The following is an 18383-nucleotide window of genomic DNA, read 5'->3' as shown; positions in this document are numbered from 1 at the left end:
CATAGTTACACAGCTTATATGGATCAAACATCAGGCTAACATCCCTGCTCTCATTTTAGCCTTCAGTACACACATACTTCAGGAAAATCAGAATTTTGCTTCTGGGAAGTGATGTGTGCCTCATTTATGCCAGCATACTTTTGACAGGCATGGTGATTGTTAACATTCCACTTCCTAGGAAATATAAAAAAATGCCTACTTTCTTACCTCAGAGGCTGTAGTCAAATTTACATCCAGTTGACACAGTTCTTACATGTCCTCATTTCAAGCTGGGGACAATGTGTCACTGCCTGGGAGTCCAAATTTCTTAATATTAATTTGTTCCAGTTGTTTTTGGTTTTTTTTGCAAATACAACCTCAGTGTTAAATTCTCTGGATCTATAATGTTTATATTTATGACAAATTCCATTCATTTTTTGCACTAAAATAATAATTATTTTTCATCTTATTTTCAACCTTGTTCTCTGTGGATTTTTCTGTCATTGGGAGCAGGAAGCTCACTTATAGCTCTTCAACAGCAATACATGCTATCTTTTTATTGTTTGTTTGTTCATTTTATTTATTTTTTTTTTTATTTAATACATGTCTGTAGGCCTCAGACTTGGATAAATAATGGAATTTGCTATGGAATACATTAGGTTTTGCACCAAAGTGATGTGCATGTCTCTCTGGTGTACAACTACTTGATGCCAGGTAATGGACAAATTCATAGTATAAAAATTAGGTTTAGATGTAGAATACATCAAAGACATCACTGACTCAGAAAATCTCTGAGCAACACATCAGAGAGGCTGTGGAAGCATTCTCAGCAAGATCACTACATGTTATGTTTACATATTCTAACTGGGAACCCTCTCTTGGCATGTGTGAGAGGAAGGAGCTACAAAGATCTGGATACAGATATTCTTATTTCTTAAAGAAACTCCCCCGTCCAAGAGGAGTTGGACCAAGTTCTGTTGTTCTGTGATCTTCTTCTCATCAAGAGCCTGTCTTCAGGGTGCCTGAATTCCCTTTCCTCCATGGGGAGTATCAGCACTCCAGTGCTTTGCCCAAGCTGCATTTCTGGGCAGAACATACTGTTCCCATACACATCCTTCATTCTGTCCTGTCTCGTTCAGCTGGGTTGTCTTTTGTATTGGACATTGATGGAATCCAGCCCTGCAGAGATATATAGATACAGAGTAATATGAATGCAGAGTAATATGTAATAATTTGACTAAGGTAAGCAATGCAGACAACAGTGAAATCCACGTGTCATATCCAAGACCTGTAAGTAGAGAGCTCTGTGAAAGGACAACTGACATCAGACACATGATGTCCTCAGAATAAGCTGAAGCATGCATCCAAATGTCACTGTGCTTGCCCAGGGAATGGTTTTCCCTTGCTCCCCTAGCTCAGATTCATGGAGCATCCATGGCCTTACAGGTATTAGTGGTTACCCTCATTCCTCTAGTCATCATTAGCTGTATTTCCCTCCTTAGGAATCTTCTCGTATTATTTATAGGCGATTTATTCACATAGCTAGGAAGAGACCAAAATTTTCTAATTATATCTAGTAACATCACTTTCCAGTTTTCAGTACATTCAGTTTGCCAGACAATGCTTTGCCAAAAACAAGGTTTGCCAGAAATGCTTTGCCCAAAGACAGAGGAGGCATCTGCAGCATGCGCTGACCAGACCCTATAAAAGAGTCCTTGTATTTGGGCTGCTCTGTCTGCAGAGGAAATTTGTGGTAAGTGCACGTCTGTGGTTGGCAGAAAGGGACGGTCCCACTCCAGCCCTGCTGTCCTGACGTATGTACATGGAAGGATTTGATATTTGTATCATAAGGCATGTTGGTATTTTCACTTTGTGACCTGTCTGTGGAATTGTGTGCAGCAATAATGAGAGATCTCATGGTTCTGCCTTACAGCACCGATCACCTCCCAGCCTGCAAATAGCATAAGAGGTAAGAGCCACATTTGCTTGCATTTAAGGGACAGAAAAAGGTGGAAGATTTCTGTAGAACAGATTTCTTCATGGTGACAAAATTTTATAGGCAATTGCTGCATGTGTTCCTGGCCAGTGCTCTGCTATGACTAATAAAGCATGCTGATGGTTGGGCAGGCTGCTCACAGCTAGCAAGATTTCATAAGTGGCTGTGCTTGAAGACACAGCCTCTGAGTAATGCCAGGAAATGCTTCTTGGGGATTCCTTATGTTTAATTATGGAACACTGAGGTAAATGATCTATTCTGGCATGAAGTCCAGACAGACAGAGCTAGCCAACAGAACAGAATGTTGCAAAACCTTCAGACTTATGAGTTGTAATTATTACTGCATATGAAACTGGTCAATAAATGTTATGAAAATGCTTTCCAAATACTTTTTGTAACCCAAATGATGCATGGAATGCATCCTCAGGAACTATAGGTGACAACAAACAGAAACTTGCAGTTATGCTACAAAGCAATGTTACCCTGGAAAACATCTTCAGAAAGCTTCATCCTGAGGCTGATAAGAACCTCACAAATCCCGCGTGTGAGAAAGAATGGTCCCATGCAACAGAGTATGTTGTATTTCATTTTGGCTGGAAAACAGCTTTGCAGAAAGATTTCATGAATTCGGGTGCAAGTGTCACATTGTGCCTTTGGGGGAAGGAAGGTCAGCACATTGTCAGACACTCATGAAAGCATGGCCAGCAGGTAAAGACAAGCGATTCTTTCCCTGCATTCAGCTCCCATATCTGGAGCACTGTGTTCAGTTTGGTGCTTTCTGGTGACCAGACAGTGACATTCTGGAATGAATCCAGCAGAGATTTTTCAAGATAAGTAAGAAAACATTATGTATGAGAAGAGGCTGCAATGGTGAGGTTTGTCTACACTGGGGATGAAATTAAGAAATTATCAACAAAAGGGAGATATATCATAGAAATAGTCAAATGGGCAGAGTAAATGGCTGAGGGATAAAAACCACAGGTTTCAGCCATGGGACTTTTGGTAAGGTAATAAAGAGGGAAAAAAAATCACCATCAGGGTCATCAGACATTAAGCTAGGATGGAAAGGGACTGAGAAATATCCATTCTCTGACATAGTAAAAACTTCTCTGGAAAAAGCTGTGGGAACCTGCATCCAAAATTTGCTCTGGTTACACAGGAAGGTGAAGCAAAGAACTACTCCAGATTCTTCCCAAATCCCACTTTCTATTACACTGTTAATGTCTATCAATAACGTGTGTGACAACAAAAAATATTGACTCATTTGGGTAACATATCTACTCTTCCACAGTGCTCTCTGCTGACAAGCCCCTCCATAAAGTGCAGCCATGTCTTCGGACGCTGAGATGGCCATCTTTGGGGAGGCGGCTCCTTACCTCCGAAAGTCAGAGAAGGAGAGAATCGAGGCCCAGAACAAACCTTTTGATGCCAAGACATCGGTCTTTGTGGCTCATCCCAAAGAATCCTTTGTGAAAGGGACAATCACAGGCAGAGAATCAGGCAAAGTCACTGTCAAGACTGAAGGGGGAGAGGTGAGTCAAAAACAAGACTGAAGGAAAACATATAATCCCAACAATGAGCCTTTCAGAGACACATGTGGATCTTTTTGTTTTCTTGACAGACCCTGACTGTGAAAGAAGATCAAATCTTCTCCATGAACCCTCCCAAGTATGACAAAATCGAGGACATGGCCATGATGACCCACCTGCACGAACCCGCTGTGCTGTACAACCTCAAAGAGCGTTACGCAGCCTGGATGATCTACGTAAGTGGCAGCAGCAGCTTCCTCTGGGCAGCCCCAGGAGCTGCTGGGCCAGGCTCAGGGGAAGCCAAGGTGCTGTGTCCCTTCCTTGCAGACCTACTCGGGTCTCTTCTGTGTCACTGTCAACCCCTACAAGTGGCTGCCGGTGTACAACCCCGAGGTGGTGTTGGCCTACCGAGGCAAGAAGCGCCAGGAGGCCCCTCCACACATCTTCTCCATCTCTGACAATGCCTATCAGTTCATGCTGACTGGTGAGTGGCTCTGTCTGCCTCAGGGGCATTAGACCATTAAATTCTCTGAAGGGATACTCTATCTCAGCAAAGTAAAGATAATTTTTCAAAGCTTTCTTGGATCTGGCACATACATCTCTTGGAGTTTACTATCTTCATAGTGTTGTTTCTGCTGTTTTAAGTGAAAGACACCTCTCTACTCAGTGATGTGCTTTGGAAAGGTTTTCTTGTTTAAGTAAAGCTGATGTCAGGCAAAACATTAAACTTACGTATGTTTGTTTCTCTGTTGTTCCTTGAGCTTTAAGTACTGTGTTTCTGTCTCTTCACAGATCGGGAGAACCAGTCCATCCTGATCACGTACGTACACCCCCTGCGCGGGTCCCTGCGGGGCTGCCCGGTGCCAGGGCACCTCCTGCCTGACCACGCACCCTCTGCTTCTCTCTTGCCTTTGGCAGCGGAGAATCCGGGGCCGGGAAGACTGTGAACACCAAGCGTGTCATCCAGTACTTTGCAACAATTGCAGCCAGCGGGGACAAGAAAAAGGAAGAGAAATCATCAGGCAAAATGCAGGTGAGTCAGGAAGGACAGACTGAATGCTTGGCCTGTCATAGCCCTGTCAACCAAACAGAGTGACTGAATAATGATGTCCCTGCAGGGAACGCTTGAGGATCAAATCATCAGCGCCAACCCCCTGCTGGAGGCCTTTGGAAACGCCAAGACCGTGAGGAACGACAACTCCTCACGCTTTGTGAGTTTTTCATTAAAGAACTTGTTGTTTATATGGAACAAGCATGTCAGAACATGTTTTCGGTTCTGAAGTGTTGAAGTCAGATAACTCTATTCATTACACTAGTAGTTTCTGTGTATTTTTGCCACTTAAAGTACACTACCTAATTAAAACTACATCCTTAGAAGTACAATACAGCATACAGAGGGGGATATTATAAATATGTTTTTATATTTATATAATTGCATATCTGTAAATAGATATACACGTATTTTTAGTGTCTGTCATATAGACTAAAGACACCATTTTGTGGAAATTGACATACTATAAAAGAAGGGAAAGATGGGGCATACAGGCTAGAAATTGCTGGATGGAAATTTTGCCAGCCTTCATCACACTAGCAAAAAAATGAATCTGTGTTTTAGGCACAAAACTGGGCAGGTGTATTAATCTGACTGTTCAGACCTTGATATAAGTTGTTTAGGAAGGGGCAGGGACGGGGTTCCTTCAATACATCCTACCAGAAAATAAACTACTATGGCATGTTCTTTTGATTGTTTTAATGCAAAAAGCCATTCATAAGCTCTATTAGATTACCTGTGACTTTCCTTGAAAAATCACAATACAAATCCTCAGGCTCAACCTCAAAGCTCATGATTTGGGTGTGTTGCCTCTATCTCTACAGCCCAGAGAGTAACAGCTGACTTGTGTTTTTCACAAGACCAAAATCCTCATTTAACTTTTGCACCACCAAAATCTGCTTGCACAGCATGCTTTCTGATTAGAAAATGGCTTTCAGTATATCCATGTGTTTGAATTGCAACATAAGTGACCCAATAAAATACTTTATTAGTGGTTTTCTCATTCATGTGCATTCATGGTTATCCATTAGAGAGTAGTGGATAATAAAGCTCAGATCTACCTAGTATTGGCAGTATAAAGAATTTTCTGAATTTGTTTTTGTCTTGTTTTCTTTGTAAAAAAAAAAAAATAGAAGTGAAACAACTTCTAAGTTTGAAACCTGTCCTCTGTGGAAAATGTAAGGTCACATGCTTACGGTCATGGTGAAATTTCAAAATGTCTTTTTTTCTCTTTCCCCTCCAAAAGGGCAAATTCATCAGAATCCACTTTGGTGCCACAGGCAAACTGGCTTCTGCTGACATTGAAACATGTAAGAGACCACCAGACCTGATCCCATTCCTTCCTCCCTTTCTACCTCAGTGTTCTTTCTCAGATCTGACTCTGTCTTACCATCTTGGGCAGATCTGCTGGAGAAGTCCAGAGTCACTTTCCAGCTCAAGGCGGAAAGGAGCTACCACATCTTTTATCAGATCATGTCCAACAAGAAGCCAGAGCTAATTGGTATGAAGTATTATGAATTATTTGATAAAATCTGAATGTGTTTAACATTTATCTTCATTCTCACACCAAGATACATCCTATTCCTCTTTACAGACATGCTCCTCATCACCACCAACCCCTATGACTACCAATTTGTGAGTCAAGGCGAGATCACTGTTCCCAGCATTAACGACCAGGAGGAGCTGATAGCTACAGATGTAAGTGTCACAGAGCATATTGGTGTGGTGAAACTTCCTTTTGATAGCCCAGAGATTTATTTGACTGATTCTGTTGCCAGAGTGCCATTGAAATCCTGGGTTTCACTGCTGATGAGAGATTAGCCATCTACAAGCTAACGGGGGCTGTCATGCACTATGGGAACCTGAAGTTCAAGCAGAAACAACGAGAGGAGCAGGCAGAGCCTGATGGCACAGAAGGTATTAAAACCTTATAAAACTCCTACTAACAAAAATGGTTAAATAGCTGAAAGTTGGCAATCATGTATTTTCCTTCTGTTTACTATCACAAATACATCAATATCAGCTTCCAGACTATTTATGCTTCTAAATTTCCCTTCAAGATATCACAAAATTTCAGTGATGAGACCAACAGCTACATATTAGAGTATATCCAATTTTAATTCTCACTTCTTATCTGTTGCTTTCTCCCTCTCTCTTTGTGTTCAGTTGCTGACAAGGCTGCCTACCTGATGGGTCTGAACTCAGCAGACCTGCTCAAGGCCCTCTGCTACCCCCGAGTCAAGGTGGGGAATGAATACGTCACCAAGGGCCAAACTGTGCAGCAGGTAACAACAGCCACATGGTGACTGGGAACCTCTGACTTGATTTACTCTCTGCCTTTGGGTACTATTTTCCTTCTGCTCCATTCTCCTTTGGTTTAGGTATACAATTCAGTGGGTGCCCTGGCAAAGGCTGTCTATGAGAAGATGTTCCTGTGGATGGTTGTTCGCATCAACGAACAGCTGGACACCAAGCAGCCCAGGCAGTACTTCATTGGTGTGCTGGACATTGCTGGCTTTGAGATCTTTGATGTAAGGATTCCAGGGTTAACGGCTGCTCTTGAAGGGAAGGATTGTTAGATCACAGGACTTGCAAGTAATATTCCTCTGAAAGTTTAACACACTAGTAATTTGCAATTTTATGCAGAAAAAAACCCAGTAATTTTCTTTTCTAGAAGAAAACAAAATCCTCAAAAGCTCCATCAGTACAAGCACAGAGTCATGTTGTTTGTGCAGAAGCAGCAAATAGAATTTTATACGTTGTAATATTACAACAGTTTGAGCTTAAAGTTAAGGATTAAATAAGCCAAAAGAATTCCAATAAATTCATAAAAGAGCTTCTGGAGCAGAGCTAGGAGATGCATTGGCAAATATATAATGAGTTAAAGATGTTCAAAATGTTGAAAGAACCAAGAAACAAATAGTTAGGTGTCTAATCAGAGATATCAAGGGTTTTCAATTTGGAGACTCACATTGTTTGCTGAATTAAAAAAATGCCAAAGTATTTGATTAATCTTAGGAGAGTCACCAAAAAAATTGCTCTGAAAAAAATCCCTCATTTTCATTATGTAGCTATTTCTTTCTGGAGCTGCATATGGGTTCTTCTGTTATGGTGTGGTCCTGATAATTCAGCTGTATTCTAACTGGGGAGATTTATAAAGGGTGGTGGAGAATGATGAAGAACTGGGCATATTAATGAGGGCTGGTTGTTGTGGCTTTTTTTCCACTGAGCAGTTCAACAGCCTGGAGCAGCTGTGCATCAACTTCACCAATGAGAAACTGCAACAGTTCTTCAACCACCACATGTTCGTGCTGGAGCAGGAGGAGTACAAGAAGGAGGGGATTGAATGGACATTCATTGATTTTGGGATGGACCTGGCTGCCTGCATTGAGCTCATTGAAAAGGTATTTCTGTAATTCACAGTGTCAGGTATTTTCAAAAATGCATTAATTTTATGTATATTTTTAAATGCAGCTTGAAATGGTAGATATACTGCAGATACATCAGTTTGTATTATTTTACGATTTGCTGAGCAGAACAATCCCTGAGAGCAGTAATATCATCTCACTCAGGAAGTTATTTCAGCTCTGAGTCTTTCTGCCTTTTCACCTTGTCCTCCCTTGTCACTTGTGATTTCTCCAGCCCATGGGCATTTTCTCCATCCTGGAAGAGGAGTGCATGTTCCCCAAGGCAACTGACACCTCTTTCAAGAACAAGCTCTATGACCAGCACCTGGGCAAGTCCAACAACTTCCAGAAGCCCAAGCCTGGCAAAGGCAAGGTTGAAGCCCACTTCTCCCTGGTGCACTATGCTGGCACAGTGGACTACAACATCACAGGGTGGCTGGAGAAGAACAAGGACCCTCTGAATGAAACTGTCATTGGGCTGTACCAGAAGTCTTCTGTGAAGACCCTGGCTTTACTCTTTGCCTCTGCTGGAGGAGAGGCAGGTCAGTTCTCTGAAATGTCATTTCTTTGATGCATGGTGGTTAGTCCCCAAAGCAACAGATGTTTCATTGTCTTTACTTTATCAGAGGCTAGTGGTGGTGGTGGTGGTGGTGGCGGCAAGAAGGGAGGCAAGAAGAAGGGTTCTTCTTTCCAGACTGTCTCAGCTCTTTTCCGGGTACGTAAACACCTTTTCTTTTTATATATTCAGAGAATTATTATGTATTTCTAGCTCGCTCAGACACAGAAGAAGAAAGCAAAAAAATCCCCAACAGTCAACCAATCAACAACGAAAAAATATTCTACGTATAACTTCTTTTTAGACCACTATTTGAAACAAAAATCTTATGGAATTAAAAATGGCACTGTAAAAACATAAAATTGCATTTAATATAAACATAAAATTTTGTGATAAAACGTGCCTTTCTATACTTATTTGGTTCATGGTAAGGGTTTTTTTTGTCCTACAAGGTGAGGTTTAATGCTGGGAATCAGAAGGATCTGACCAATTGATTGTGGCATTCTCAGCTGATGGGTTTTTCATGTTATATTCAAAGAATGCAACAAGTCACTTTTTCCATGTTTCTTATATACGGCACACTAAATCATGATCCCACAGGAGAATCTCAACAAGCTGATGACCAACCTGCGGAGCACTCACCCCCATTTTGTGCGCTGCATCATCCCCAACGAGACTAAAACGCCTGGTAAGAACCCCAAGCAGAAAGATATTTGCCCTGAAACATCCATTCCCCTCTGCTCTGCAAGCTGTGCCACTCATTTGTGTTCTGCATTGCCAGGTGCCATGGAGCACGAGCTGGTGCTGCACCAGCTGCGCTGTAACGGCGTGCTGGAAGGGATCAGGATCTGCAGGAAAGGCTTCCCCAGCAGAGTCCTCTATGCTGATTTCAAACAAAGGTGAGAGCTGTGAACTGAAAAGATAAGCTAGTTGTCCTCACCAGGTGCTCTCCATCACACAACTGAGCTTTGCCAAGGTCTCTAAGAATGGACGGATGAAATTCCAACTTCCTCAGCCTAGTTCTGCTGCAAACACTGCTCTTGGTTTCAGTGAACAGAACATTCTTATGACTGGACATTGTCTTCCTTCTTTTTCCTCCAATTCCACAGATACAAGGTGCTTAATGCCAGTGCCATCCCTGAGGGACAGTTCATCGATAGCAAGAAGGCTTCTGAGAAGCTTCTTAGTTCAATCGATGTGGACCACACCCAGTACAAATTTGGACACACCAAGGTACCATCCCCTCCATTCGCTGCCTGCCTGGGCTTTGCTCTCTCTACCTGACAGTCATGTGCTGCAACATTGCCTCTCTCAAGGTGTTCTTCAAAGCTGGGCTGATAGGGATCCTGGAGGAGATGAGGGATGAGAAGCTGGCACAGCTCATCACCCGCACCCAAGCGTTGTGCAGGGGCTTCCTGATGAGGGTGGAGTACCAGAGAATGGTGGAGCGCAGGTACACCTTCCTCTTCTTCAGTTAAAATCATTTTGCTTATGGGAAAGTGTTGACACTCATTGCACTTTTTAATTATGCCTCAGGGAATCCATCTTCTGCATTCAGTACAACATTCGCGCATTCACGAATGTGAAGAACTGGCCATGGATGAAGCTGTTCTTCAAGATCAAGCCCTTGCTGAAGAGTGCAGAGTCTGAGAAGGAGATGGCCAATATGAAAGGAGAGTTTGAGAAAACCAAGGAAGAGCTTGCAAAGTCTGAGGCAAAGCGGAAGGAGCTGGAGGAGAAAATGGTATCTCTAATGAAGGAGAAAAATGACCTGCAGCTCCAAGTACAGGCTGTGAGTTTATCACCATTTATTTGCTACTCAGAAAAAGCACCTACTCATTCTGACTGCTCTGTTTCGGGCAGAAGGTCAGGTGTCCATTCTATAAAACATGCAGCTTAGAAAGTGCTGACTTGCAGTAGCATGGTGAGCTCTCTTACAGATAGTAAAAGAAGCAAGAGATTTCAAGTGGCTGTAAGGGCTCCTGCTTTTCTGAGGAAGTTGCCATCTCTAGATATCCAAGACAGGATTGTACCTGAAACCCCTATAGCATTTAATATTATCACAACTACAAACGCTGAGAGATATTTTGAAAGAGGAAAAAGCAACAAAAATATTTTGAACATTCCAAACTGAGAACTTGCACATCTATTTCCCAGGCAGAAAACCTGACAACATTGTAAACCTGTTTGAGTTGACAGGCTAAAAGATAAAGAAGAGAAACTTTCAAATATTACAAACAAACAGAATCTTTGTCTACCCACCAGGAAGCAGATAGCTTGGCTGATGCTGAGGAAAGGTGTGACCAACTCATCAAAAGCAAAATCCAGTTGGAAGCCAAAATTAAAGAGGTGACTGAAAGGGCTGAGGATGAAGAAGAAATTAATGCTGAACTGACAGCCAAGAAGAGGAAATTGGAGGATGAATGTTCAGAGCTGAAGAAAGATATTGATGACCTTGAGCTAACACTGGCCAAGGTGGAGAAAGAAAAACATGCCACTGAAAACAAGGTATGAGGTAGAACCTGCCACTTGCACTCCTGGAAATGGGCTGTGCGCTATTACAGGACTTCTATATCTGCTTCCTTTATATATATTTGCTCCCTTCTTCTCAAAGGTGAAAAACCTGACTGAGGAGATGGCAGCCTTGGACGAGACCATTGCCAAGCTGACAAAAGAGAAGAAAGCCCTCCAAGAGGCACATCAGCAGACCCTGGATGACCTGCAGGCAGAGGAAGACAAAGTCAATACTCTGACCAAAGCCAAGATCAAGCTGGAACAGCAAGTGGATGATGTAAGCACACGGATATAGAGCAGGAACAGGACAGGTATGGAGTCCAAGCTGGCTGGCAGAGGCCTGATGGTCTTGTTGTGTTCAGCTGGAAGGGTCCCTGGAGCAAGAGAAGAAACTGCGCATGGACCTGGAGAGAGCAAAGAGGAAACTGGAAGGAGACCTGAAGCTGGCCCAGGACAGCATCATGGATTTGGAGAATGATAAGCAGCAGCTGGATGAGAAACTGAAGAAGTAAGTGTGGCTCTGGGGCACCTGAGTGCTGGGCTGCAGCACTTGTCTATTTTCTTTGAGTTCTAACACGGTTCATTTGGTCCAAAGGAAAGACTTTGAAATCAGCCAGATCCAGAGCAAGATCACGGATGAACAAGCAGTGGGCATGCAGTTTCAGAAGAAAATCAAGGAGCTGCAGGCAAGTGTCTGTTCCTTCCCCTGCCTTGCTCAGGCTCAGCTCAGGCAGGAGGAGGGCACGGCTGTCAAGGGTCCCTGCTGTTCTGCAGGCCCGCATTGAGGAGCTGGAGGAGGAAATTGAGGCAGAGCGAACCTCTCGCGCTAAAGCAGAGAAGCATCGCGCTGACCTGTCCAGGGAGCTGGAGGAGATCAGCGAGCGCCTGGAAGAAGCAGGAGGGGCCACATCAGCTCAGATTGAGATGAACAAGAAGCGTGAGGCGGAATTCCAGAAGATGCGCCGTGACCTGGAAGAGGCCACGCTGCAGCACGAAGCCACGGCTGCCGCCCTGCGCAAGAAGCACGCGGACAGCACAGCTGAGCTGGGCGAGCAGATCGACAACCTGCAACGCGTGAAGCAGAAGCTGGAGAAGGAGAAGAGTGAGCTGAAGATGGAGATCGATGACTTGGCCAGCAACATGGAGTCTGTCTCTAAAGCCAAGGTACACAATTATTTTATTGGTTCATTGACCCAGTGGAATCCAACACAATCCTTGCTTCCAGGCTTCTTTAGAGTGTGGATGGTTAATTCATCCCATTCTATATGCTGAAACAGACCAACCTGGAGAAGATGTGCCGCACTCTGGAAGATCAGCTGAGTGAGATTAAGAGCAAGGAAGAAGAACATCAGCGCATGATCAATGACCTCACTGCTCAAAGAGCTCGTCTGCAGACCGAGTCAGGTGAGACACCCACATCTACATGTGCAAATCAGTAATGTCTCGGAGTTATTGCAGAAATTACACATCAGGGGATGTGATCTTTTCGACACACTTTGTGTCACATCTATTGTGAAATGCTTGAAATGGGATCATAAGTTTTGGCAGGAACAGAAAATCATCTGGTTTTACATTTCCAAATGTTTGCAGTGGCACCGTGAATGGCGTTAAAACTGTTGTGTATCTGCACATTTTCTCAGGTGAATATTCACGTCGATTGGAAGAGAAGGATGCTTTGGTTTCTCAGCTGTCAAGAGGCAAACAGGCTTTCACCCAACAGATTGAGGAACTCAAGAGGCACCTGGAGGAAGAGATAAAGGTGATTCTTCCTCTCAGAGGTGCTCCAGACACTTATGTGACTACTGAACCACAATGATGGGACCGGGAAAAAAAATCTCATGTAATCTGGTGCAAGTCATTTCATGCTAACTTTTACCTAAAGTTGATCCACTGTTCATTTTTTTCAGTCCCATCTTCATTCCTCATTGAGTGCATGGTTGCCTATTTCCATAGAAGCATAATCCACTGTTCAATTAATATTCAGTCAGGTTTCCTTGGATCTTTCTCTTCCATGACCCAATATCCTTGCTGCTGCAGGCCAAGAGTACCCTGGCCCACGCCCTGCAGTCCGCTCGCCACGACTGTGACTTGCTCCGGGAACAATATGAGGAGGAGCAGGAGGCCAAGGGGGAGCTGCAGCGAGCCCTGTCCAAGGCCAACAGCGAAGTGGCCCAGTGGAGAACCAAATACGAGACGGACGCGATTCAGCGCACGGAGGAGCTCGAGGAGGCCAAGTACGTGGAGGGAAAATTAGAAAGGCTAGCAGAGATTAAGACCAGAAATTATTGGAGATCACAGTGACATTATTGGAAAAAAGTCAGTGTTCTTCTTGGGTTGCTGTGAAAGGAGAGTAGCAAAAAAATTCTGTAATCCGTATGATGTGGGAACCAAAGGAAAAAAACACCGGCAAACATGTAGAAAAGAGGGACTGGTAAAGAGACAGGGAAAATCCCATCAACCACATGGCACAGCTTTCCCTTTTCTCTTAAACCATGACATATGTTTAACACAGGAAGAAGCTGGCCCAGCGTCTGCAGGATGCAGAGGAACATGTTGAGGCGGTCAATGCCAAATGTGCCTCCCTGGAAAAGACAAAGCAGAGGCTGCAGAATGAAGTGGAGGACCTGATGATTGATGTGGAGAGATCCAATGCTGCCTGTGCTGCTCTGGATAAGAAGCAGAAGAACTTTGACAAGGTCTTTTGGCCTCCAGCACCAGCACCCCTGGCCAGAGCATGGCCCCGTGATGGCCAGAGCCCTACTCACACCCTGTTTCTCTTCAGATCCTGGCAGAATGGAAGCAGAAGTATGAGGAAACTCAGGCTGAGCTGGAGGCCTCGCAGAAGGAGTCGCGCTCTCTCAGCACGGAGCTGTTCAAGATGAAGAATGCCTATGAGGAGTCTTTGGACCACCTGGAAACAATGAAGCGGGAGAACAAGAACTTGCAGCGTAAGTCCTTGGCCCTCTGCTCCTCCCTGGCCTTTCTTACAAACTTGTTTGTCTACCACACTTAACAGCTCTGGACCTGCAGGGGTAAGATCTTGCCTGGCAACTTGATGCACCAGAGCCTTTTTCCATTCAGCTCTCTGCCTGACCATGGTGCTTTTCTCCCTTCCTTTTAGAGGAGATTTCCGACCTCACGGAGCAGATTGCAGAGGGAGGAAAGGCAATTCATGAGCTGGAGAAAGTGAAGAAGCAGATTGAGCAGGAGAAATCTGAACTGCAAGCCTCCCTGGAGGAAGCAGAGGTAAAGCCTTCTGTTGTTAACTGATTATTTACAACGAGTCTGGCAACTTCAGATAACATTTAAATAATTCTATGCACTGGGAATTAAGTGGAGGCATAGGAAGCAGATTTTCTTCACACCAGTAAAAACTTTGAATCCATGGGTATACTTTTTTCTTTCCTTTCCTGCAATAACAGACCTCTGATTATACATTATTCTTTGAGATAACAATTAATATAATGTTGTTGACATTGCTATTTTTTATAATTAACTGGATTTTATTCTTTGTTCAGGCCTCCCTGGAACATGAGGAGGGAAAGATCCTGCGCCTGCAGCTTGAGCTCAACCAAGTGAAGGCTGAGATTGACAGGAAGATAGCAGAGAAAGATGAGGAGATTGATCAGATGAAGAGAAACCACCTCAGAATTGTGGAGTCCATGCAGAGCACCCTGGATGCTGAGATCAGGAGCAGGAATGAAGCCCTGAGGCTGAAGAAGAAGATGGAGGGAGACCTGAATGAAATGGAGATCCAGCTGAGCCATGCCAACCGTGTGGCTGCAGAGGCACAGAAGAACCTGAGAAACACTCAGGCAGTGCTCAAGGTATGGCATTACAGACCAGGTTCCCATGGGTTTCTTAGCTGAAAATATTTCTCTTCTACTATTCTATCTTTTCTATATTAATATGAAAATGGAAAAAAAAAATTGGAAGGATATGCCTCCCAGTCTCTCTTATCTCTCTTTCCAGGACACCCAGATCCATCTGGATGATGCTCTCAGGTCTCAGGAGGACCTGAAGGAGCAGGTGGCCATGGTGGAGCGCAGAGCAAACCTGCTGCAGGCTGAAGTTGAGGAGCTCCGGGCAGCCCTGGAGCAGACGGAGCGGTCGAGGAAATTGGCTGAGCAGGAGCTTCTGGATGCAAGTGAGAGAGTTCAGCTCCTCCACACTCAGGTAAATTCTAGAACTGAAGACATACACCTACAGTATTTAGAGAATTAATGTTAAAAATAGGTCTGGTTCCCCTTTTTTAATTGTAATACAGCAATTTGTCTTCAGCAGTTTACAATTGCCATTTATTAGTTATTTGTATTCTTCATATGAAACTGTAACAAAACCATAAATAAAAATAGGTAATTTTATTGTTCTAAAAATGGTGTGAAGCATCTGGAGAAAAAGAAAATATGCTTTTTTCCTTCAACAGAACACCAGCTTGATCAACACCAAGAAGAAGCTGGAGACGGACATTTCCCAGATCCAGAGTGAAATGGAGGATACCATCCAGGAAGCTCGCAATGCTGAGGAGAAGGCCAAGAAGGCCATCACTGATGTGAGTTGGACACTCCTGGCATTGCTGACGATGAATGTAGTCTGTCTAAAATATGTCCAGCCCCAAAATGGCTTTGACCCTTTGCTCTGATCAGGCGGCCATGATGGCAGAGGAGCTGAAGAAGGAGCAGGACACCAGTGCCCACCTGGAGAGGATGAAGAAGAACCTGGACCAGACAGTGAAGGATTTGCAGCTTCGTCTGGAAGAGGCCGAGCAGCTGGCACTGAAGGGAGGCAAGAAGCAGATCCAGAAGCTGGAAGCCAGGGTGTGTAGGGCTGGGGCTGTGCCTGAGTGAGCGTGTCTCTCCTTGGAGAGCCATTGTCAGGGCAGCTGCAGGGATGGGCTTGTCCTTGCAGGTGCGGGAGCTGGAAGGGGAGGTTGATGCTGAGCAGAAGCGCAGCGCTGAAGCCGTGAAGGGCGTGCGCAAGTACGAGCGCAGGGTGAAGGAACTCACCTACCAGGTAAGGCACGAGCTCCCCTTGGGCTGATGAACCCTCATTCCATCAAACAAAAGAGGTTCTCATGGACTCCAAGGATAAATGCTATATTGTGGTCTGCAGAAAGCAATAATTCACTCTTTCCATTTTGCCTACCCTCTAGTCTGAGGAGGACAGGAAGAATATTCTCAGGCTGCAGGATCTGGTGGACAAGCTGCAAATGAAAGTGAAGTCCTATAAGAGACAAGCTGAGGAGGCTGTGAGTATTGCACAGGGAAATAAAAAGCATTCCTTCCCCTGAGTGTCACACAGGTGTCCAGGAGATGAATATCAGAAGTTTTGAAAATGTCAAAAATCATCAGTTGACAAGGGGAACTTTGTCATCCAGATATACCCCCTAGCACATGAGCACTAAACAAGGGGGAGAATAAGTACAGAAATGACAAATTGAAATGTCAAAATTGCTCCTCACATGTGACACGGTCCTGGTGAAGCTTGTCCCAGTAGGATCCTGAGAAGGGGAGGATGAGGAGCCCTGTGTGAGGCTGATGTGTGAGCAGTGGTGGGAGGGGGATGGAGATTTGCAGCCCCATAAGGCTGAGTTGCTGCAGGAGTGAAACCCCTGCCCTGTTCTCCTGAGTCCTGATTGCCTCTCCTCTCACAGGAGGAGCTGTCCAATGTCAACCTCTCCAAGTTCCGCAAGATCCAGCACGAGCTGGAGGAAGCTGAGGAGCGCGCTGACATTGCAGAGTCACAGGTCAACAAGCTCCGAGTGAAGAGCCGCGAGTTTCACAGCAAGAAAATAGCAGAGGAAGAGTGAGAGTGTCATGAGGCATCAAAGTGACCTGAGGGCTGCACAAAATGTGAACCTTCTGTCACTTCTTTCTGCAATGAGGCTTTAAAATTAGTCAATGTCTAAAGACAAAACTGTAGATTCCTTTGCATAAAAAGCAGTAGTTACATTTTAGTTCTGCGGTTATTTAGGTGTTGATTGTGTTCAAACAATTAATATGCAGGAGTAAACTGCTGAATTTTCTGGAGTAAGATTCAGAAACTCCTGTACTCCAACTACAGTAAGAGGAAAATGCATGAGAGCAAACAAAAAATTTTACACTGTACTACAGTGTTTCACAGCAATGGAATTGTGATTTAAAGTTAGAATAAATAAATACTAAATAAATAATGCTTTTTAGGAAGAAAAATTGTAAGCCTATGTTTTACAAATTTACAAGCAAAAATATCAAAAGGAACTGTTTTTACTTTTTAACACTGGAATTGAGAGCAACTCTTTTAACACAATACCATGAAGAAATCTGCAAGTCTGGCTCTCTGAGAATACAGAGAAGCTCTAAACACGGTGTTTCCACACTGACAAACAGTGCTTTCTGACTTCCTTTTGCAGCAATGCATGAGCTTTGTTGTATAAGAAAGCTGAAAACTGGATAGAAAAAAGTAGCTGATAGACCCTGGCGGTTTTTTTTTTTTTTTTTTGTTTTCATCCCACATGGGGTAACACTGCAGAATATAATGCATGAGCAGGACAAAAATGAGGAACAGCTGAGCATGAGGAAGAGCAAGGCAGCATGGATGGTTCTCACCCCTCGCCATTCTCATTCAGTGCCCCAATGGGGGCTGTGCAGCTGAGCAGGTGGTGAGTCTGGAGAACACACGTACCTCCACCCTGAAGCAAAGAGACTGGGACATCACACTGACACTCACATTGGAGCTTCCTTTGTCTGGAATAGGTGTTTAGAGGCAACCTGTACAGCAAGAGGCAGCTTAACATACCATTCACTAGACCCTGGCATATCAGGAAGCTGCTGAGGGAAGATTCTACAAGCAGATGTGGGGAGTGGTAAATGAGACTTGGCTTTCACTACAGGGACACTTACAGGTTCCTCAAGATTCCTGGCTATCTCTACACCTCTCCATTGACAGGGAGTACTCCAAAGAACTGTGAAACAGCTGGGGAAGGGAGCTGGAGATACTGCACAGCCTTTTGCACTGACCACAGCAGTCAGTGTGTTTGCAGCAACAGTGTTCAGGACTAGGAGGTCCTCCTCCTCCCAAACACACTGAGGTTTACACCCAAGGAATCCTTCCATGTTATAACTAAATATGGAAGTAGTTTGCTAGGCAGCAGCTAAATCTATTTAAGGAAAAGATGATGCCCTGGGTTGACTCTTGTGTCACTGTAAGTGATGCTCTTCAGAGACATCATCTCTATGTGTGAAGCTGTGAAAACTTCATCAGTGCCAGTGATATCTGGGCAACAAGGAAAGGAAACCTTGGAAACCTTTTTAGACCTGCTGACAGAGTAGTAAATAACACAACAACTTTGGGGACCATATTTCAATGCCAA

General features: G+C 44.1%; 1 protein-coding gene across 1 annotated transcript; it reads left to right on the top strand.

The window, feature by feature from the left end:
* Positions 1-1917: 1917 nt before the first annotated feature.
* Positions 1918-17094, top strand: LOC135284213 (myosin heavy chain, skeletal muscle, adult-like). The gene is made up of 39 exons (XM_064395614.1): positions 1918-1948; positions 3267-3507; positions 3597-3740; positions 3832-3988; positions 4297-4324; positions 4423-4537; positions 4623-4715; positions 5802-5865; positions 5958-6056; positions 6150-6253; positions 6334-6472; positions 6722-6840; positions 6937-7086; positions 7789-7959; positions 8198-8504; positions 8589-8677; positions 9119-9206; positions 9300-9417; positions 9628-9751; positions 9835-9971; positions 10055-10310; positions 10784-11026; positions 11133-11309; positions 11395-11540; positions 11628-11718; positions 11807-12196; positions 12310-12436; positions 12673-12791; positions 13070-13266; positions 13545-13728; positions 13815-13980; positions 14154-14278; positions 14551-14859; positions 15005-15208; positions 15459-15584; positions 15679-15849; positions 15941-16045; positions 16185-16280; positions 16686-17094. Exons 2-39 carry the CDS (start codon positions 3304-3306, stop codon positions 16839-16841), a joined length of 5838 nt encoding a protein of 1945 aa, XP_064251684.1. The 5' UTR covers positions 1918-1948; positions 3267-3303; the 3' UTR covers positions 16842-17094.
* The last annotated feature ends 1289 nt before the right edge of the window (positions 17095-18383 follow it).

This window comes from Passer domesticus, chromosome 20 (assembly GCF_036417665.1).
Source record: "Passer domesticus isolate bPasDom1 chromosome 20, bPasDom1.hap1, whole genome shotgun sequence".
Lineage (NCBI taxonomy): Eukaryota > Metazoa > Chordata > Aves > Passeriformes > Passeridae > Passer > Passer domesticus.
The sequence above is the reverse complement of the archived record's forward strand: the minus strand, read 5'-3'. Positions and strand labels throughout refer to the sequence as shown.